At 43.6% G+C, this 23,300-nt stretch overlaps 1 protein-coding gene across 1 annotated transcript in view; it reads left to right on the top strand.

The window, feature by feature from the left end:
* The window catches only part of LOC147732555 (uncharacterized), a 237,069-nt gene that overhangs the window by 199,330 nt on the left and 14,439 nt on the right, over positions 1 to 23,300 (top strand). Inside the window, exon 9 of the mRNA XM_086954281.1 lies at positions 19,833 to 19,862. Within this exon, the coding sequence (XP_086810407.1) occupies positions 19,833 to 19,862 (30 nt within the window). The remainder of the gene's footprint in view (positions 1 to 19,832; positions 19,863 to 23,300) is intronic.

The following is a 23,300-nucleotide window of genomic DNA, read 5'->3' as shown; positions in this document are numbered from 1 at the left end:
TTTCCAGAAAACTGCAACTGAACAGTAAATTACAAAGGAGTAAGTTTCAGTTCTGAAGCCAGGCACACATTATCTATCAGTCAAGGTCTTCCTGCCTGTGGCCGTCACTAGACAAGTGGGAGAGGGCTTACATCTAAAGGAAAGGTATGCCCTAATAAGAACAGTGCATTCATTAGTGTAGCAAAACTAAGATCTGAAGAAAAATAACCTAGAGAAGGCCATTTCTCGGAAATGGCAAATGATTGGTTTCAGTCATGATACAAAATGGGGCCTACACATAAAATGGCGCAGCGAATGCTACCTTACGATTTTTATTCTAACAGACCCTCCTTTTAGCATGAGCTAAGCAAACATATTATGATAACAAAAGATACATCTTTCAAAGCAAGATAATATGATTTTAGGAAAATTCCATGTCTTCAGGTTCAGGAAGAGAATCAATAAGGAGGGAAGAAGTCTCAAAACTACCCTTGTCTATCTGCATAAGATCGTTCACTTCCTTTTGAATCATAATTGTTGCATTAGTATCATGGATTGAGACTCTCTTACTGGTGAAAAGGGTGGTGCAGTAGGAGCAACATAAGGGGAGACCCTGCGCCAGAACACAGCAAGCAATCAGTATCACAACAAAGTAGATCACCCTTTCGTAGATCCAACCCCATCCACCGAAGAGGGACCAACTCCAATTTCCGCTTTCCATTCCTTTAACATTTTCAAAAACATCTAAAATATTTAGGTAATATTATTTTCCTTATTAGTTATTCTGACTATGCATTGGTCTCCTACTACTGCGCACACACCACCGCTCTCAGCTAGAATGAAATCAACAGCTTATCTAGTTTGCTTAGAAGATATTTGCATACTTTCTAATTGGGTGGTGATTCCACGCAAAGCCGCTATTACAGAGTTAAGTAGTATCTGCAATTTATTCCCAAAATATCCCCTGGCCCTTTCACCCCTGGCTATAGCGGTACCACCAAAAGTAATAATGGAGGAAAGAATGTACCCAAAGGTAATTCCAATACTATAATTATTGACCTCCAGGTCTTTCACCCCCTCGCAAAATTCCTTTGTCAAGGTTCCATCTGACCTAGGCTTTGCATGTTTACTAGGGCACACCTAGAGGCAACACCATCCTGAAGGCCACATCATTTGTACCATTTTGCATATTGGAGTAAGTCCAATTAGATATTAAGAAAAACCCTGGGTGTGAATAAAGACGCCTATCATAATCAACAGCAGCATACCTAGAATTCCACCCAATCGTACAAGGGTCCTTTGGGTTTACCCTAGAGTATGTGCCCTTATGCAAAATTATCCCTGATCAGTTGACATACAAAATGAGAGCGTTGAAATTAACAATTGAGCAACATGCAGGGTAATAACCAGCCTCTCTGGAACTGTCAATTGTTTGTACTGCCAACCTATCAACATTACATTCTATTTTTCCATATTAACATTTTCACAAAAAGTGTTATTGTTACATCCTAGATAACCTATACCTTGTGGCTTTCCATAATACCGATTGATGACGCTGGGATTCCCAACTAGATTTTTACCTCACTACTCCGAGAAATCCCCAGGTCGACGGATCTCTTTAGTCTGCATGGAAGTGTGAAGTAAGTTCTTTAAATTCAATACCCCTTTGACAGATTCCCAAAATCAATACATTTTAATCTGAAGGACCACTGACTCCGAAGGAAAGTTGACAATGTATTACAAATCCAAAAATAACTGAACATACAAGCACCTCAGCAAGAGGTTCAAAAAAGAAACTGCCACTAATACAAACATAATCTTACACAGGAGTCTCAGACAACTCAGAATAAAAGCAAAGTTGATTCAAGAAGCATCAGGCATGCAATCACTGTGCCCACTGGAACTCTCGACTGCATCTGTTCCAATGGAACGAAAAGATTAGTCTGTCCCTCATCAACTCTAAAGTGACATCCCTACTTAACATACCTCCCAGGCAAGAGAAAAAGGTGTCAGCTGTGAAGGCTCCCTAAGAAGCACATTGACTTTTTTCCAAGTAAATAGCCTAAACTACTGAGCTCGTTCTAAGATGCCCCTTAGTTTCTCCTGCCTAATCCAAACTAAGACCCATGTCTAACTGCAAATCCAATTGGACTGCCTTAAACCGGACCCCGTCTAAACCCAACTGACCCTAACCCTAGCTTCACTAAGACCGAACTAACTCTCCACCCTCGGGGCACTTTCCCTAATACAAAATCCCCAAAACAATGGGTACGTCCATGACACTCCTCCTTCAGCTGGTACAGCCCCTCGCACTTTTCCAGTGTCAAACCTTCTTCTTCCAAAACCGTTGCTGTGTCTTTGGATCCCAGGCCCCTTCTCCACCAAATGTTGCAAGTGCACCTGCCAGCGCATTCCCTATGTCTTTACTCCTACCAATCTAACTTCCAAACAATGGCTCATTCTACCTAACGAGCTACATGGCCTTGCACCTGCAAAAGAAATGCATGAGAACGAATCCCTCTGCACACTCTAAGTTTCAATTCGAAATTCAACTGCAAACATAAGTTTTTCTCAAGGTACATTTCCAACTCAACATTTCTAGTCATGCTAAGAAAACCACAGTTAGGCCTCTGCTAGCATTTCTTCTCTCGAGCCTTTACTCTTTTAAATGCATTTCTAATACAGCAACATAATTGAATTGAATTGAATTGAACTTGAATTTGTAGAGCGCGAATTGCTGCCCTGAGGCGTCCAAGCGCTAGTAATAACCAAAACCTACCGGAGACAGAGAAGGGGGGTGAAGTTAATAAGGTGAGTTAAAAAGGAAGGTTTTGAGCTGTTTGCGAAATAAGGTGAGATTCGAGTTGGCTCTGAGGTGAAGTGGAAGGGCCTTCCTCGTCCTTGAGGCATTGTAGGCGAAGGACCTGCCGCCGGGCCTAGATCTTTTTATTCTAGGAGTCACTGCTAGAAAGGTCTGGCTGGAGCGAAGACTTCTGTTGGGCGTGTAGTGAGTGACTAGGTTGCGAGTAATACTCGGACCAGTGTCCCAGAAGGCTTGATGGGCAATGCACATTGCTTTAAAAAGAATTCTTTGGCGGACTGGTTGCCAATGGAGGCTAACCAATCCAGCCTTCACTGAGTGTCTGCGAGGGATCTCCAACAGTAAGCGGGCTGCGCAGTTCTGCACTATCTGCAGCCTGCGCAGAGTATAGTCTGGGGCGCCGAGATAGAGTACATTGTTAAAATCAAGGCGTGATTGTATAAGCCCTTGTATAGCAACCTGTTTGGCTTCCATGGGAAGGAGAGGGAAGATTTTCTTTAGCATCCTCATGATGCCAAAACAGGTGGCTGACAATTTCGTGGCTTGCGTATTGAACGATAAGGATCTATCCAGCCAGACTCCGAGGCTCTTGATACTGTCTTTGGGAGTTGGTGGAAGACCCAGACACGGGGGCCATAGGGCATCGGGGAGGCAAAGATCTGGGAGGCCTAGGAGCATCAGCTCCGTTTTGTCCCCGTTCAGCTTGAGGGATGAGGAGGACATCCAAGTCTTCACCTCTTCTAGGCACTCTCTGAGCCCGCCAGACGCCGGTAGGTTGTCATCCTGCGTCAGTGAGACCACCAGCTGCGTGTCGTCCGCATACGAGATGACCTTAATCCCGAAAGGACGGACGACCTCAGCCAGTGGCCTCATGTATAGATTGAAGAGGGCTGGGCTCAGAGAGGAACCCTGGGGGACTCCACACTTCAGAGGTCTGCTAGAGGAGACGGACTCACCCTCAAAGACTCTAAAGGATCTATCCTCTAGAAAGGATTTGAACCACGACCAGGCTTTATCCTTAATCCCGGCACAGGACATACGGTGCAGCAGAGTGTCATGACTGACCGTATCGAACGCTGCACTTAGGTCAAGGAGGATCACTGCCACTGATCCTCCTTGATCCAGGATTATTCTAGCTTCCTCGGTGACCATGAGGAGGGCGGTCTCGGTCCCATGTTTCGGTTTAAAGCCCGTCTGTGTGGAGTCTAGTAAGTGAAAACTTTCCAAGAAATGTACTAGATGATGGTTTACATGTTTCTCTAAGATCTTGCTCACCCAAGGGAGCAGGGAGATGGGTCGATAGTTGCCCAGGTCAGTTGGGTCTAGATTAGGCTTTTTTACTAGAGCTCTGACATTGGCCTGCTTCCATGCGACCGGAACCATGCAAGAGGTGACTGATGCATTTAGTACCTCCTTAATTATAGGCAAGGTGACCTGGGAGGCGGTCATTATTATGTCTGGCGGGGCTGAGTCATCAGGAGATCCGGATTTGACTCTCTTCGCTAAGGATTCAAGAGTTGTAAGGTCCAGTAGGGGGAAGTGAGTCAAAGTGGATTGCGGAAGTAGGGGGGGTATAGTACTGGGGTAGAGGAGGTGATGTTTTTAATGGGGGGGAAAGGCTGAGTAGATGGTGTTTACTTTTTGGTAGAAGAATTCAGCGACGTTATTGCAGTGAGTGGTGGATTTTTCGACCTGCACGGCGGGGGAGGCTTCATTAACTGTTTTACGATGTGAAAAATCTCTTTTGGTTTCGATTTGGCCGTCACTATTCTATCAGAGAAATATGTGGCCTGGGCTGTTCTTACTTGCGTTTTGTATTCGCTGATGGATTCTCGATAGCGGGTTTTGTTATCCGCCGCGTAATCTGAGCGCCAACGTCTTTCCAATCTTCAAGCATTTCATTAATAAATCCTAACATTACATTCTAGATTAACGAACACTATTCTCATGTTACAGCATTGTGATTCTCATTAAGCAAATTACACGTGCAACTTTAATATGGCATGTTTAATCTCAATGCACATTTTACACACAAAGCAATGAATTCTAAGTTACTTAAGGCGTTATTCTCTCAGCTAAGCACTATATTGATCAGTAAATGATATGAGCATAACTCTATATATTGTAATACTCTCGATTAGTCCTATATTTCTAAAACCAAACATTAGTAGGCCCTCTAAATAGGTGGGTGCTGAGTACAGACGGCTATGATGCACCCCTACAATTTTTCAAACAACATGACGCTCTATCAAGATAGAGGCCTGGATAACCAAACTCAAATGCTCCTTTCACTTCTATGAAACCAGGGGGCTGAGTACAAGTATAATTAACACATGAAAATGGATATGCAGTCCATAAACTAGTGACAGATTCAGTAGGGTAACTAGCAATGCCTACTTCAATGAACCGATTATGTGTATCTAGAAATACATTACTCGGGGCTGACCTTTTTGTATGAACTTGAGAAACAATCCTGTGTGTAGTACATGCTGGGGAATTATAACCACACTCCAGAACCCAAGACACACCTCCTAAAATCAACAACAGAAGTAACACAAGAACAGCACAGAGCAGTTTTTGCTTAGTAGACCAAACGTTTTGTACGTGAGCAAGAGGAATTGCTGGCTGCTCTTCGTCAGCAACCATTCTGCCAAAGGGGTGCATAATGAATAACAAAGCAAAAGGGGCAAATCTCCAGCAAGAAAGGTAAACAAGTTCCGAGTGTCCATCAGAGTCTCACTGGTACAGGCTCCTATTGTTCATCAAATGTTGGCGCTCTTGAGCACCGGCTGTGGAGCTTGCTCTGTCCTAAGCTTTGATGTATCCCACGTCAATCAGGACAATGTACTCCTTAGGAGAGTACATTCAATCTATCCTGTCCAATGTCAAAACAGTGTGCCAATCTCACATCGTCCTAAACTAACCTTGTTGGTACTACACCAAAGTACACCCTAACTTACACAGTCCATCCCTGGTTAATCTGCTTGCTCCTTTTGTGCACTATTCCCCATTCGGGTCACAAATTGTACCTGGTGACTCCAGGCACAGATTGATTAGTGAAAAGAGGCTCCTGAATAGCTCTTATCTCTGAGGGGACAGCCTCTCTCAGGATGTCATCATTCTCCTTTTTGTTTTGTGTACATGTGAGTACAGCCTGTAAATAACAAAGAAGGGAGAGAGAGAGATAGAGTGGATTCGTTCTGCCTGACTCAATATGTATCAACAACAGGAATCCACCTGTTAGGGTGATGTGTTCCCTACTGTGGTGGGGAGCACATAGTGTTTTTAAAGTACCCCTCACACACCAAAAGGACCCTTGGTGTCATGCTTCATCATAGGGGTCTTCGCACCCCTCTACGGGATGCGGCGTGCTACGACTACGTGGGAGCACTGATCCAATGACTATGCGTGGTGCGTGTGAGGGTTAAGTGTGAGTATGTGGTGGAGTAATTTAAGTGAGTGAATGGTTAAAAAGTGCCTGGCTCGTGGGGTAGGTCTGGATAAATTTTGATGAGCCCCCTGGTTGGTACTATTAAAAATAGGTGCAGGATGAGGTGATTATGTGGTATTAAGCACATCACCTCTTGGGTGCGTCGACATGTTTCGGAGATCAACTCCTTCTTCAGGACGGGGTGCACCACACCCCACCTTACTCACGTTTTCCTAAGTAAAAAAGTGTTTTTACAAAAGAGTGAAAATGTAGTGCTACAATGATGTGCCTACAATAAAGAGTTCTCTGCTATTATGCAAACAAACTTAGAGAAGGCAAAGGGGAAAATAAAGAGAGACCACTGCTCCTCCTATTACATACAGTACAGTGACCTGTAAAAAAAATATGTATATAGTGTGGGGTTTGCAATCACTAGACAAATGCTGTCATTCTATTTGTGATGGTGACCCTGTGAATAATAAGGGGACAAAGACATTACCGACACACTTATAACATAAAACACACTCTCTAATGGATTAAACCTGCTGTGCCTCTAGGACATAACTTCTGGTGTCAATAGCAAAATATGGGAGGATAAAAAGCACACTTTGTTGTTCTTTTTTCGATGCCTCATGAGCCTCCTAATGTTGGGGGTTTTCTCTTGCAAATTTGCTCCTGAGGGTAATACATGGTATTAGTATTGTGAGTACTTACAGGAGGATGACTCAGTTACCGCTGTCTCCTTGATCTATACTCACGAGTCTCTGCTTTAGGAATGTCCTTGCTTCCCCTAACGCGGCTCCGCTGGGAATGCGGTAGTGCGTTAGAGGGGCGATACTTATAGTGCTCAGAAGTCTCATTGATTCCAGTTAGAGGCATGATTGGACCCGTCGGAAAGACCTTGTATGGGTATTCCGCCGGCGTGCTTCGTGTGAGTAATTCACGGAGCCGTGTTTGTAGTTCTTTGTCCTCTGAGCCAAAGCGCATGTGTGGCTGAGGGCGGCTCCTCTCGCTCGCTCCTGCTTAGTATCGTTTATGGCGGATCGTGCCTGGGCGTGTCTGAGATGCGTCTCTCCTGCGTTATGTCAGAAGTGCTTGTGCCTCATGTCGGGTTTTTTAAGCGGCCGCGCATGTAATCTGATGCGCACGTGTCTCATCTGGTATTGGGATGAAGGCAGGTAGCTGGATGCATTTGTCATTAAACACGTGATATATGGACTATAAGGGGCGGAGTACCCCAGGATATAAAACTATGGTAGTGGATGGGTGCGAAGACCCCGATGATGAAGCATATCCCCAGAGGTCCTTTAGGTGTGTGAGGGGTATTTTAAAAACACTATGTGCTCCCCACCACAGTAGGGAACACATCACCCTAACAGGTGGATTCCTGTTATTTATACATGTGAGGACAGCGTCACTGAATGGAACAAAACCAGGAACCTGCTCACATTTCTGGTCAGCTACTCCTTCTTTTACCCACTGATCATAGGGCAACCGCAGGGGCACCCTCTTGCAATGGGAGGCATGAATCCAGTTCTTACATCCGCAAACTTTCATGGCGGTGCGAGTTGCCAGCAAAACCTGGAGTGGACCCTTCCAACGCAGCTCCAAACTCTTCTTCCTCTGGAAATTACAAATGAGGAATGTTGTGTCCGGGCCCTCTGGTGTAACTGGCAGGGACTCATGGACCTGTTGGTGAATAGAACGCAAATGTTCAGTTAACTGGCACATATAATCAATCAACAAAGGGTACTCAATATCAGCAAACCGTTGAGGACGCTGGACGCCCCAAACATTTGCCGGGCGCCCAAAAACGACCTCATACGATGACAATCCAATCCTAGAATGTGCTGTCGTTTTTGTTGACAAAAGTGCTAATGGCAAAGCATCTAGCCTCTGTAACCCCATTGTTTCCTGAATCTTTGCCTTCTTCAGCTTGACAGTACTATTGTACTTCTCAACCAAGCCTGTTGACTGGGGGTGGTTTGCAGCATGAAACTTCTGTTTTATGTGCAAACCATCAAAAATTAACTGAATGAACTTGGCATTAAAATGACTTCCGTTATAACTCCAAATCAAGCGGGACAAGCCGAAACGAGGAAAGAACTCCTTCAGGACTACCTTTGCAGTCGTAACAGCGGTATTGTCTTTAGTAGGATAAGCTTCACTCCATTTACTAAAAGCACAAACAACTACTAAAACATATTTCAGATTATTGCACCTTTCCATCTCTATAAAGTCCATCTGAAGGACTTCAAAAGGAAAGTAGGTGGTGTGAATTTGCTGGGTGGGGTAGGAGTACCTTTTCAGGGATTGTGCATCATGCACACCATACAATACTTCACTAAATGTGCAGTAGTCTTCGAAATGTTATCATTCTGCCATACAGGATCTAGCAACTTGCAAATACGCTTAGCACGAATGAGGGCTGGTCCATGGGCCATTGTAACCACTAGGCCCGGGCGGTGAATTCAGTTCTACTCGTGGAATTTGGTTAATTTTGCGTTCCGTGGAGAACGCGGAATTGCCAAAAATTCTGTGATCCGCAGCTTTGTGGAATTTTTGCTTGTTCGTGCTTTCAAAATGCGTGTTCACAAGATATTTCTCCGCGAGCACGCAAACAGGAAAAAAGCATCGCGAACGGGCAGAACAAGCAATTCTGCATGTTCGCGGAACTTTTACATGCTCACAGAGATTTTTTGCCATTTCACAGAGCTTTGCGTAGCGCAACTATGCAAATTCCGCCCACCTGAGGAAGAACATATGCATCTGTCAACATCCAGCTCTGCTTCCCTGACTTGTCAATCCAACATCCCTCATCATTCAATTGTGTGGTACTTTCTTGCCACATTGCTAACTCTTCTATTGTGACTTCACTTTGAATCTCCTTCACATTCACAAGCGTGTCTTCAAACATAGTAACCTCAGGCACCCACCTAGCAGGTGCTGCTACAAACATTCTTTTCATTTTGGTCCGGACCGTCTCTTTAGCTGTCTGATCTGCGAAAGCATTTCCCCTACCTACATCATCAGTGACTTTCCAGTGAGCACTACACTTCACTATGGACAATTTCTTAGGGAGTGTCAAAGCAGACAGAAGCCGCAATACAAGGTGCCCATGCTGGATTTTAGTTCCATGTGAAGTAAGAAACCCTCTCTCAGCCCAGGGTCGACCAAAGTTGCGCGTGACTCCAAAAACATATTGGCAGTCAGCATAAATATTAACAACCAATCCCTCACTTAATTCGCAAGCTTGGATTAGGGCAACAAGTTTGGTAGTTTGAGCTGACTAATAAGAAACTCAGGACGTATCAACTACTGTGCGTAGTGTGATGATAGCATATTCAGCATTTGTAGTGTCATCTGGTAATTTAAAACAAGAGCCATCGACATATAGTTCCCCTTGTGGGTCAGATAAGGGTACATCCGTCAAGTCTACCCGTCCTTACGTCTCTTCTTCCGTCCTGAAGATACAATCATGTTTATCAATCTCATCATTCTCAGAAGGGATGGGCAGTAACATGGCTGGGTTCAGAGTGGCACATCTTTTAGTCGTGATATGTTTTGCGAACAATGTCAATTGATAACCTGTCAGACGTGTACTGGTGAGGTGCTGTGTCTTGGTCTTATTCAAAAGTGTATCTACAGCATGGGGTACCAAGACTGTGAGATCAGTATCAAGTACAAGTCCAGCCGATTGTCTAATAGAAAGGACCACAGCCATGACCGTCCTTAGACAGCGATGGAGGGCTCTTGCGATGGAGTCAAGGACAGCAGAGAAATAAGCACAGGGCCGTTGCTTTTCTCCAAATCTTTGTTTTAAAAATTAAGCGCGCTACCGCCCGTCTCATGGACGACCAACACAAATGGTTTAGTGTAGTCTGGGGTGCCAAGTACTGGAGCCGAACAAAGCGCAGTTTTCAATTGCTCAAAAGACTGCTGCCATTCAGGTGTCCAAGGCAGGGCTCATGCACATCTTTTAATGTTAGAGCAAACAGGGGTTTAATTAGTACTGAGTAACCAGGTATCTACTGCCGACAGTAGGAAGCGGTACCTATGAACGTGCACACATGTTTCTGAGTTTGTGGAATGGGCATTTTAACAATAGTACTGATGTGCTCTGGGGTCAACCTCCTACCCTCCTTTGAAAGTAGGTGACCCAAATAGGTGACCTCCTGTCGACCATACTGAAATTTAGGAAGAGAAACCTTATGTTCATGATGTGCCAGATGCAACAATAACTCAACTGTACTGTCCCTACAACTTTGTTCTGTATCAGAAGCGATGAGCAAATCATTAACATACTGCACCAATACATTACCTGTGGGAAGTGAAAGGGAAACCAATTGACTCTTTAATGCTTGACTATAAACACACTGAATCTCTGTTTAGCCCTGAGGAGCTCGACAGAATCTAAAGCTTCTACCAGCTAGAGTAAAACCAAACAAATACCTGCTGTCTGGATGAATAGGTCTACTGAAGAATGCGTTTTTCAAATAAATGACATAGAAAAATTTAGCAGTAGATGGCATAATTGTCAAAAGAGTAGTAATCTGAGGGACCACTATTTTATTGACTTTGCGCAAATCAGTCACAAAATGATAAACATCTTCATGGTCATCAGAAGAACTTGAATGTGGCTATTACAAATGTTAGCAGTTGTCTCCTCAACCACTCCCTTCCTAATCAAATCCTGTATAATTTGCAATAAAGCTTGCACTCCTGCTTGCAGTATTTTATACTGATGGATATGAGGCAGAATAGCACCATCCTTAACCTGTATTGAAACCAGTGATATCGGCAACAGTTTCACGTCTGTTTTGCCTGTCGCCCACAGAGTGGGTGGCACATCTTTAAACTCAACAGGAAGTGGAGCATATTTAGACAAAACTGCTTAGCACATGCTACATCTGGACCCATTGTCATATAGACACCTGCCGGAGAACAATAAATTGTAGCATGCAATTTCTTTAACAAATCCAAACCTATCAAATTCTTACCACAGTTGGATGTCAACAAAAATGGCGAATCCACAGTTAAAGGACCAATAGTCAATGCAAGAGGTTTTGAAATGCGGCTTACAACTGGTACACCAGAAAAACCAACCAACACATTATTATAGCCAGACAGAGGGAACCATATTTTGAGAACAGAACTTTTCGTCGCACCCATGTCCATCAAAAATTCCTTCGTTGAACTTTGCAATTCTGCTGTAACATAAGGACCTGCTCTGGTCTACAGGTATCTCAATCAGTCCCTCACTCTGACCCTGGCTATCCTAGCTGTAAGATATATCTGTCGCCTCATCCATATCGTAATCATCATTGTAGTACTGTCCATCTCGAGGGTCATCAAAGTAATTATTATCAGAACGACCCTGTGAGGCAGCAACACTCTGTGCCCTATCAGCCCCACCAACTCCATGACCCTGTCCACGAGAATCTCGTCCTCATGGAGCTGCTACCTTCTGCAAGAGCTCAGGGCATGCGCTACCCCAATGTCCCTCGTCCTTACAGTACGCACACTGATTTGGCCCCAAAGGCATAGTATTCGGCTGCCTACTAGTGCTTGGAAGATGTCAGGCAGGACCACCACGTACTCTGGCATTCCCTCTGAAAGCCTGCTGCAACAACACCTACGTCTTCAAATACTTATGCCTCTTCTCTGTCCTCTCCTTTTCCTCATTATCCCTATGCTCATAATATTGTGCCATGTTCACAATAACAGTGGGAGAGGAGGTAGACCAGGTATTCACAGGAGCTTGAACCATGTCATAATTTCAGGAAGCAAATTAGAAACAAATCTATTAACAAACAACCCAACACATCCCTCAATAGACAAATCCTGTCCTCTATGATCTAAAAATGTACCTTCAAATCAAGTGAATAAGAATCAGACACACTCTCATCTTTCTTCTGCAGACAAGCTGACAATTTATCCCAGTCTACCTTTCTTGGGGGAATAAGAAAATGCATGTATGCAATGATGAGGCCGGCAAAGCGAGTATCTCTGCCCGCAGCTTATCACTTGGCTTTCTTTCCTGGTCCCATGCCTTATTTTGATCCCAGATACCACCCAACTCTGGTACATGATCTTGAGTACTGACCTGCCTCCAAATATCAACCAGAACAAGAAGAGCAAAAAACATTTTAATATCGGCAAGTGTCATTACCTTCAAAGAAGTAGCTTCATTCAGTTCTTTATAATAAGCAGTTGGATTCTTTCTAGGGTCAGGCAAATGAGTTTTAAGAGATATAACCGCACTTCTTTTCCATGGAGTATAAACCCATTGCTCCTGAAACCAACAAGCTGCTACTGCCGCTTGAGTCACATGACCTTGCCCATCCGTTAACTCTGGTATCTATGGGTGATATATAAGATGATCTTAAAAAAGACAGGGATGTCCCCACAAAAGGACAGTCTGGGACTGTGTCTCACACCTAGTGAGTGAACTCTAGAGTGAATATTGCATTTCCAAAAAATATAGCATGCCAATAATACGGCGGGAAAGGTAAAGTTACAGGAATTTTAAGTCTCAATTTCTATCAGCGTATGTTGAGATTAGAGAAGAACTATGTATATTTGTTTTTTTATATCTCTACAGATGCCAAGTCTTTAGGAGATATATATGATGTATCTGTAGCTGATATATAAGATGAACCTCTCTCATAGGGAACTGAGACACTGACCTGGGACTTTCCTCATGAAATCTTCCCCTTTCAACTATGATTATCACAACATTAGAAAACACCTGTCCTGGGCCCAATACGATGTTATACACCCGATCTCTAATGTCTTCAAAACACTGCCGCCAAAGACCAAATAAAGTTAAACACCTATGTTTAAGGGCAAGCTGTTGTATTAAAGGCTCAATTGTCACTAATGGTTGCGTCGCAGGAGAAAGAGCTGGCGAGAGGGACGCTGAGACAATAGGTGTGGCATGAGTACTAACAGTCACAGTCGCCACAGACGGCAAAGACACAGTAAAAAGAGGAGGAGGAGGAGCCAAAACCACAGCCGTTGACGTGACAACAGTGGACACAGGGACAGAGGCAGTAGACACAACTGTAACGCGGGTTTGAGGGCACCAGAACAGTAGGATATATTCTCTGCGGGGCATATGGAGGCGGGGTTTGGGCATCCAACAATTCTTCCACAAAAGCATCATCTTCATTCTGAGCCATATATGATTTGTCAATATGTAATTGAAGCCTTCTGTCTTCACATTCAATACTCTTTTCCTGTTTTTCCCTGTCATATGCTACGGCCGTCTGAGTCAACATCAACATTCTCCCTTTCCAGGCCTCCTTCTCTGCTTTCATTCGTCTCTGTTTAGCTGCTTTTTGCCACGTTCTAAGGGAATCACACATAGACTGCCTACTTTGTCTCTTGAACAACTGCTCTTGTAAATACTAAATATTTTGTTCATCGAAAGTACCTGTCAACAGCCATTGTAACTCGGCATTGTCCCTAGTATATTTGTGCTATAATATAGTAAACATAACAGGGCGAGGACCATGATTCACATACATATCAACATTTGGAGTGCCTTTTGCAGGCGCCCGTTGACTTTCTTCTAATCGATCATCAGTAGAACAACAACAACACAAAGAAGATAATTTACTTAACTAAGCATTTTTTTAAAGAAAACAAGTTCACTATTTTAGGCCTAGCAAAACAATTGTGATCGCTTTTATCCAAAGTCAGTCCTTAGACCATACCAAATACAAACCAAAATGGTACCATATCCACAAAGAACCAAAAAAAAACTCACCTAATATATGCAGGTCAAAACAAATCTATTCTTCCTTTGGATCTATTTATTGCCACATTATGCTTGTCTGTCAATCTGCGACCATTTCCCGGGTTTGTTTACTAGAGACTGGAACTGTCTGCATATTGTTTTTGTTGGGCTTCCCTGCATGTTTGCAGGTATTACAAATATTTTTAAACAATGGTATTCCTGTCTACTTATGCTTTCTTACAGGTACTTGTAGGGCTCCTGATAAAATTTCACCCGAATAACCAAATAAAATAAAAAAACAAATCTATTCTCCACTGCCGACTCATCAGACCGAACAGTCAGATCCAAGGGTTTCACCGTTCAGGACTCCAGTCAGTATGACCACTGGGCGAGGCACCTTCCGGCGGGACAGACGGGGCAGCTACAAGTACCAGAAACTCTTCATGCAGGGATCCCTGATGTGTCTGTCCAACCCGACGATGGCCTCAACCTCCACCCGTCCACTGAAGGGAATGGGTCATTCACCCGAAGGAGTCCCTGTTCGGGTACCAACTGAAGGAAGTGCCCCGATTTGGGTCACCTGGGTCACCCACGACCACTTCTCTGCCTTCTATGAAATGAAGAGTCGGTCAGGCAGTAGAGAATACAAACCAATATTTGTTTATGCAAAGTTCACTCAGAGCGAAGCCCTGTCTGCCCAGTCACTAAGAGTGCTGCAGAAAGAGTCTGACTTCAACAAGTATAATGATACATTATGTCCATTTCAGAATCAATAGAAACACTCCCACCATGGAATTTTGCAGAAAACTGCAACTGAACAGTAAATTACAAAGGAGTACGTTTCAGTTCTGAAGCCGGGCACACATTATCTATCAGTCAAGGTGATCCTGCCTGTGTCTGCTACTAGACAAGTGGAAGAGGGCTTACATCTAAAGGAAAGGTATGCACTAAGAAGAACAGTGCATTCATTAGTGTAGCAAAACTCAGTTTGAAGAAACATAACCTAGAGAAGGCCGTTTCTTGGAAATGGCAAAAGATTGGTTTCAGTCATGATACAAAATGGCGCCAATACACAAAATGGCACAGTGAATGCTAACTTACTAAGAACAATACGAAACCATGATTTTTATTCTAACAAACTGGTGAGCGGTGTGCCCCAAATTTACATCAACATGCCATTCAATGTCATAACATGTTTGGGGACAAAAGCAGGAAAGCTAGCCAAAAGACATGCACCAGTATTACTTCCTAGGCCTGTTAGTACCATTGTAAAGTGAAAGAATCTCTGCTGTCCAGAGGGATTCACTAGTATGCACATATCCAAACTCACTCTTGCACCAGTGAAACATTCTAATACTGTTTACTGGCGATCAACTTTTCTGTCATAAACTCAAACTTCTTATTTCTGTTGAATGATAAATATTCTGTTGTTTTCTCAATATTTGTCACTTCTGCTTCCTCTTCTTAACATGCTTTACCCCAAACTATAATGAACAGGTCTCCTATTTTGGCAGAAATATGTTACTTTCTTTCACCTTCCACTCCCTTTAGTCTTATCAATGCTTTCAACAGGTCTGTCTGCTGCCCTTTAGACATGATTCCTTTTTAAACATACATTTATATATTTTGTACTCAGTCAATGTTGCTTCTATTGGATGTTATTTTTCATAGTCAACACATAATTGAAACTATAAGAATTTTAGGAGATAACCTTAAATGAGGTAGGAAAGTATAGCATTTGAAAAATATGTTTTCATTGTTGGAGAAATATTTCTGAATTTATTTTGTCTTCTTAAATACCCATTGGTTATGAAAACGATTGCAAAATTAGGCAATTTTAAACACAATATACTGTTGCATTATATGATTTTGTTGTAAACTTATGGTGCTTACTACCCTCTATGTGTGACACTAAAGTGCTTATCCAAATGGAAAGGAAGCTACACCATATATAGTGTACTGTAGGGAGAGTGTTGTTTTTGTTTTATGCCTATATGGGAGATATTGTCATGTCATGTAGGATGACCACCGAGGTACACTCATTGTGTTATGTAACCCAGCGTCTAGCGGTGTAATTGGTGGGGGTCTCTGAGAGAGAAAGAGACAAGTAAATGATAATTACAATAATGACAATTCAGTTTAACCACAGGTGCAGTGGGATGTTGTGTGACTATACATCAAAATCGGGGCTTAATCATTGAAGGCCCAGTAATCGTTACAGCGATTTGCACCAGACGGAGATGCTGTGGAATCAGTTGTACTATACAAAAAGTGCAAGAATGAAGATTGGTGACAAAAGCAGTAGCCATGTGACCTTTCAGTTGACAATGTATTTGTTCATTTTGTACTGTATACTGCTGATCAATTACAACCCTTGGAGGAGGAGGGCTGTGGAAAAGCAGACAAGGCTGGCACCACGAAACTACACAAATTAAAAAAGGCCAAGGTTCCACCTATTCCTGTTGGCCAATGCAAATCAAAATTTGTGCAGCGGATGATGTCCCAAGCCCTCTCAAGTATACCAGTGTTGCTTTCTAGAAATGGTGCGTTTACTTTTCTATCATACTAATATGTTCTGGAAAAGGCTTACATATTTACTTTAATTTTTTTGTAAATAAATCCAGATTAAAGATTTGCTGTCCTCTAAAGACAGCCTGTCCTTGCTTTTCATACCAAAATATGCAAATATTTAGCTTTACAGTTACTACTACTAAAGTTCATGACCTGTCTGATGTGACAGCCAACCTGGTAGTCAATGCATACTTTTGTCCCGCAATGGCACAATTGCCTTCCAATCTCACTATGTTCCAAAGGCATCGCTCTATGGAAGTGAAGGCCACCATGTTCAATGGTGTATCTTTATATATGAATTCCCATAATGTATCTCAGGTGACACTATAGGTGATCAATGCAATTATAATACCAAAAGGGCCTTATTGATTTACTCTTTTCCTGTATGTCTCAGTAAATTCTCTATGTCGACTAGCTAATTCTATGAAGAGCCTTTAAGTTTACTCATTGTTTTCGACTGACACATTTCATGTGTTAGAGATTTTCATGACCTGGCTGTGGAGATGCTCTATCAACCAGTGAGTAGGTGAATGTACCTTAGAGGTTCCCCTCTAGGCTAGTCAAAGGATGATGAACAGCAGTATTTTCAGTGTTCGTAATTCAGAACCATTAAGTACAGATTCTCTCCCTTTTAAACTGGTGAATGGTGTGCCTCAAGCATCAATCAACCTGCCATTCAATGTCATAATGTGTTTCAGAGCCACTAGCAGGAAAGCTAGCACAATGGCGTGCACCAGCACTGCTCCCTAGGCCTGGTCGTGCCACTATAAAGTGCAAGCATCTCAGCTGTACTGAGAGATTGACTAATATGCACATGTTCATAGTCACTCTAGCACTAGTGTAAACATACTTATTTTATGCATTGACAATCAACTTTTCAGTGACAAATTTTAATATCTTATTTCTGTTGCATTGTAAATTTTCATTGGTTTTCTCAACATTTGTCACTTCAGGTTCCCCCACTTAACATTCTTTCCAACTCAAACTATAATGATCATGTGTCCTATTTTGCACAAGTATGGTATGTTCTTAAACACACCTTCCAATTCCTTTACTCTGATCAATGCTTTCAACAGGTTTGTGTCTGCTGCTCTGCAAACATTATTCCCTTTTAATCATACGTTTATCTATTCTACTCAGTGAATTCTATTGGGCATTCTTACTCATAGTAATTGCATAATTAAAACTATAGCAACTTTAGGGGATAGGCTTAGATTGGATAGGAAAGTTTGATAGAGTTTCAAGTTTTACTTATTTGGGCCTACTGTTTAATGAAAATGGTACATGGGGTTCGCATATTAACTTATCAAATTTTCAATGTATACGAACCATAGAGGGCATTTTTAGATTCTCAGAAAAAATAGGTAATAAACCCATAAGGGAATGCTCACCCTATTTAGAAGTAAAGCAATTTCCACTGCATGCTATGGTGCAGTACTATGGGGGAGAGCTAACACTGTAACCCTCCAAATACAAGAGAATATGTTTTTAAAACGTTTGCTTGCAGTCCCAAGTTCTACATCTAATTGTTTAGTCCACAGAGAATTGTCTGTCCCCTATATTAGTGATTTTATAAAAACAGCTGCTCTAACACTATGGCATGGGATTTGGACGAGAGAAGAAGCAAGGTTCACTAACAGTATAATACTCGATTGCCTGGCCCTAGATAATAGCAGTAAGCAACAAGGAGGGACAGGGGCGGGACAATATTTAATGGGGTCCAGTGTGCATGTCCCATCAGATACTATTCAAAGAAGGTGCACAAAGTTCCCCTAGGGAGTGATGTTAATATAGAGGGGTGATATTCCTTCCTCTCTCCGGAAGTGGTTATTGGTGAAAGGCAGGGGCAGACGTCCCTTGTCGGAACTAGGGATGCCTCACACAATAGACTGGTTTAACGGCTACTGTCATATCACCAGCCAATTGTCTCGTGTCATCATCGGCTTCCTGCTCCTACGTCAAGCCGGCGCTGCAATGCCTGACGGGTAGCACTTAGTGCTACAATTTTACGGAGATCTTTTGTTCCTGGCCGTTTGATTGAGTGACTGTGAGGGGCCCGAGTCGTGAAGTAGTGAGCGGGAGGTGGGGTGTATTGAAAAAGGTTAGTGTAGTCTACTCTCGTCACTTTATTCATGTAGCTAACTACCTTATCTAAAAAAAAGATAAGGTAGTTAGCTACATGAATAAAGTGACGGAACAAAAGATCTCCGTAAAAGTGTAGCACTAAGTGCTACCCGTCAGGCATTGCAGCGCCGGCTTGACGTAGGAGCAGGAAGCCGATGATGACACGAGACAATTGGCTGGTGATATGACAGTAGCCGTTAAACCAGTCTATTGTGTGAGGCTTGAATACATACAAACTTTATTAAAAAGCTGCAATTTAACTCTAGAGCATAAATAACCTATGTCTATTCAAGAATATAATAAAAAAGAATTGAAAACAAGGCTTACTACTGCAATGGACTTAGTAAGGGAGGGTGAATCAAGTACAAAACAAAGCATTATTTCCTACTATGAGCGCCCATTTGTTATGGGCATACAACCCTACCTTATTATAGTAAGAAATGTTCAGCACAAGTTCTTTTTGACTAGACTAAGACTTGGTACCTTACATTACTCAGTTGCATTCCCTAAGACTAGGAGAAGGTACCACATTTTACCAAATTGTCCATGTAATGGAAAATCTCCTCAAACCATGCTGCATTTTTTATTATTTTATGATTTTTATAGGGACATTCGTAAATTTGCTCTGAAGCCTCTTTTTTTAGTAAATAAACTCTATCATTATAAATAAGCTTTTAACTTTATATGTAGCCTGGAAAATGAAAAAATTATAAATGCTGCTGGCAATTTCATTCAAATGTCTATTAGGAAAAGAAAGAATGATTCCTATTTGGAGTCTTTAACTTATAAAAATTATGAAAACTGAAGATGGTATTATAATGCCCGCTATTTCAAATGCATTATATTTAGAATTGAATGTACTTTACATATTTCTGCGAAGATCTCTTTTAAGATTAATGAATTTAAAAGATTTTTATGAACTTTTATTAAATTGTTTCCTTGGATCATTATCTAAAACTGGACTGTATTTGTAATTTATTAGTGACTGTGTAAATAATATACCTTTTATCTTTGTTATTAGTATGATTTTATGGTCATGCAAAATGTTCCAAATAAAGCTTTTTGAATTTGAATTTGAATTTGAATTTGATAGGAAAGTGTGCATATGAAATATATGTTTTCATTTTAAGATTCTATTTTCTGACTTTCTTTTCTCTTCGAAGATCCCAGTAACAAAGAATCCTAAATCAAAAGTAAGCATTTTTAAGCATAATTTCCGATTTTATTGAACGATTTTGTAGTAAATGCATTGTGTATTCTCTTTTCCTGTATGTCTCTGTAAATCCTCTATGTTGAATAGCTAATTCTATGAAGACCTTTAACTTTCACTTCTAGCCAATTCACTCATTGTTTTCAACTAGCACTATATGGCTGAGATACCCGCCACCCCCTCTCGACACAAAATCCCCAAGGATGGGAAGACGGAAACGGTTCTGAACTTTTGGAAGGCGGGAGGGAGTTACCCTCCCGGCCGTATTTATTAAAATATGAAACAAAATTAAAACATTAAAATAACAGTTTCATATCATGTACAATTTCATTTACACATTACGATGTTCTTGGCTGACCTTAACACATCTCTAATACAAAGGTTCTCCTAGCCGATACTAAACATCCTGCAAATGCATTTCTGAACATTGAAATTGTAGATCCTAACGTTACGGGCCAACGGCAAGGTCGTAACCGGTGTCAGATCCCCAATACCAGAATTCCCCCCTCACTTGTGAGGGGCGGTCGCACAGCGGACTGTACCTCAGTGCCTACTTCCAATTTCCCTTGTCTTAGCGGGGGCCCCCTGTTAACTCGACGCCATCTTAGTGGTCGTCCGAGTACTCGTGTGAGGTGTCTAGAAGGTAGCGTAGACCCCCCTCCCACCCCACACAACTTACCACATCTGCCGTCGCAGATGTCCGGGCCCCGGGAAATTCCGAGGAGGGGTCCGTAGCCCCTCCTCCCCAGGGAGGGGCCTATGGCCACCTTCCCTTTCGGCGTCCCCATCCTTAGAGGGGACCGCCTCCCCATTTGAGGGGCCAATGGCCGCCTCCCCCCGGGCGCTCCCATCCATAATGGGTGACGCCCAAACCTCTAGGGATCTTCCAATTACTGCTCACCGATCATGACCTTACCGCCACAGGCCCGGATAGTTGACCGGCTATCCGGACCCCCCACAAAACTCCTACTTAAAGGTCATGGCTGCAAATTCCTTAACCAAGCTACGAAGTCTCCTATGAGTAAGGCATTCCCCACCCGGGACAAATGAACCCCGTTCTCTAGATACATCTGATCCCCCCTGATACATCCATGCGGGATAGAATGCAATGTACTTGTACGAAACAATCTACCAAGTTTGTTATTCACTTTCTTCACAGAATGATTTAAAGCAGACACAGAATTAGCCCCCCGCCAAACCTTCCGTGGGATCATGTGGGACCATGCTATTGTGCACCCCGGAACCCTTCTCGCCAACCAACTTACAGTGGATAGTATCACCTCGAGAAGTACTCGTCGACCAATGGTCACCAAATCATTGCCCCCAAGATGCACTATGATTATAGATGGCGGTGACCTCGTCCGCCCTAACAAACCCTCCATAAAATTTTGAAACTGGTCAATACAGAGCCCGCCCCTTCCGTAGAAGGTCACCCTGTACCCGTATTCCCCAGCCACGTGAATCATGTCACCTGCTTTGAATACGTCTGCGGCACGCCTCACGTATGAGTGTCCCACGACCCACACCACTCTTTCCTCAGCCGGTGATCTTTGACCGCTGGTCCCCAGGTGTCGGGTCAACTGCACAGTCTGCCCCGCCTCGTAAGCTTGCGAAACTGTAAACCAAACAAAAACAAGAAGCGTGAGTGCATGACATTAGCTTCACAACATGTGCAACCGCACGTACCGTTTATAACAATTCGAGGACCAACGCCCCAACTGTTTCACTTTTTCGACACTCAGACCCCTGGCTGTGGCCTCAGTAGCAGCCCCTATCCGGAAGGAATGGGTCCCAAACTCGCACGGGTTCAAGCCTGCGGCTGCAATTGCCATCGCAAGCACCCGTTGGAACTGAAACCTCGTCAGTGGGGTGGCGTCGGCGTGCCTCAGCAAGCTTCCCCCCCATGCTGCCGCCCTCTGCGCCAAATATTCCTCAACGCATGCCACCGGGCACATGGGAGATCCGGGAATCCGCTGGACTACTACACTGTCCCCGATCGCTCCCTGATCGGTCTTGGACCTGGCAAACGAGACTACCATTGTTTCCCCCCTAATTTGAATGTGCTCTCGGCACAGACCCCCCCCCCGTATCCTGCTTGTTCCGTGCTACCAGCTCGCTTACCCGCATAGCCCCATGGAATGCTAATGAAAAAGCGGCTCGAAATAGTACTGTCTCTGATTGAGACGAACATGTTGCAGGGAGTACGGACATTAACAGGGCCAACCTTTCCAGACCTATCGGGTACCTTTCGTCCACTCTGCGACCCTCAAGGCGTTGCCACCCTCGCAGCGCCTTCTGTACCACAAAAGACGCTGTGGGGTCCTGGATACCATGAGCCCGTGCCATGAAAGAAATGGCGGCCCGGTGCCTCTGTGCCGTGGCCACTGATTTGCCTGCCTGATGTAAGGATAACAGAAACTTCAGGACATACTCCTCTTGGCCCCAAAGCTCCCCCCCAGCAGAACCCAAAAAGGACCAATAGGAACGGAACGCCCCTTCGTACGCCTTCCTTGTCCTGGGCGCTAAACTCTCTCCCACGAGGTCTTGTAGTACGGGGCACCGAGAGACCAGAGAGCTTCGGGAAATGGTGCCGCCACCGGGTCCGCTGAGGGTAGGAAACCCCAGAAGGCCTGCATACGGGAACGAGAAAGCGCGTCAGCTGCCTGATTTAACACCCCTGGCACATGTCTTGCCCTAAAGTGGACGTTTAGCCTCATACACAGCAGAACAATTTCCTTCAGCAATCTCAAGATCCATCTGCAGCGGGCAGCCTGACTATTGATACACTCCACAACGGTCATGTTATCAGACCAGAACACCACAGAGCGTGCCACTCTGCGGGCCAGATTTGAGCTGACCAATGATTACCAAATATTACGCCAAATCCAACACTCCCTGCCGAGTCCGTCCACAACCCCAGCTCCTGAGAGGAAACCGCGGGTTTACTCCATACGACCCGACCGTTGAAGTCCGCTAGGAATGCCAACCATATGCGCATGTCCTGGCGGACCTCTGCCGAGAGCCTTGTGCGGTGGTGGCCTTCCTTAAGACCAACCATGGCCTGAGCAATGGAGCGGGAAAATGGGCGCGCCATTGGCATTACTCTAAGGGAAAAATTGAGTTGACCCACCACCCGCTGTAACAGATGCAGTCTTACTTTTGTCTCGCTAATACATGTTTCAAGCGATGCCTTAAATTTCGTCACCTTTTCTTTAGGCAAACGGAAGCACCCTTCTTCGGAATCGAGCTCTATCCCAAGAAACTCGAGCGAAGTAGACGGCCCCACCGTCTTACCGGGTGCCAATGGCACGCCAAAGCGTCTCATGAGATCACAAAATTCATTCAAAGCTTGTGCACACTCTGTGTCCCCGGCTGCCCCCAGGAATAGAAAATCATCAAGATAATGCATAACATGTGTAAA

This window comes from Lissotriton vulgaris, chromosome 2_1 (assembly GCF_964263255.1).
Source record: "Lissotriton vulgaris chromosome 2_1, aLisVul1.2, whole genome shotgun sequence".
NCBI classification, from domain to species: Eukaryota; Metazoa; Chordata; class Amphibia; order Caudata; family Salamandridae; genus Lissotriton; species Lissotriton vulgaris.
The sequence above is the reverse complement of the archived record's forward strand: the minus strand, read 5'-3'. Positions and strand labels throughout refer to the sequence as shown.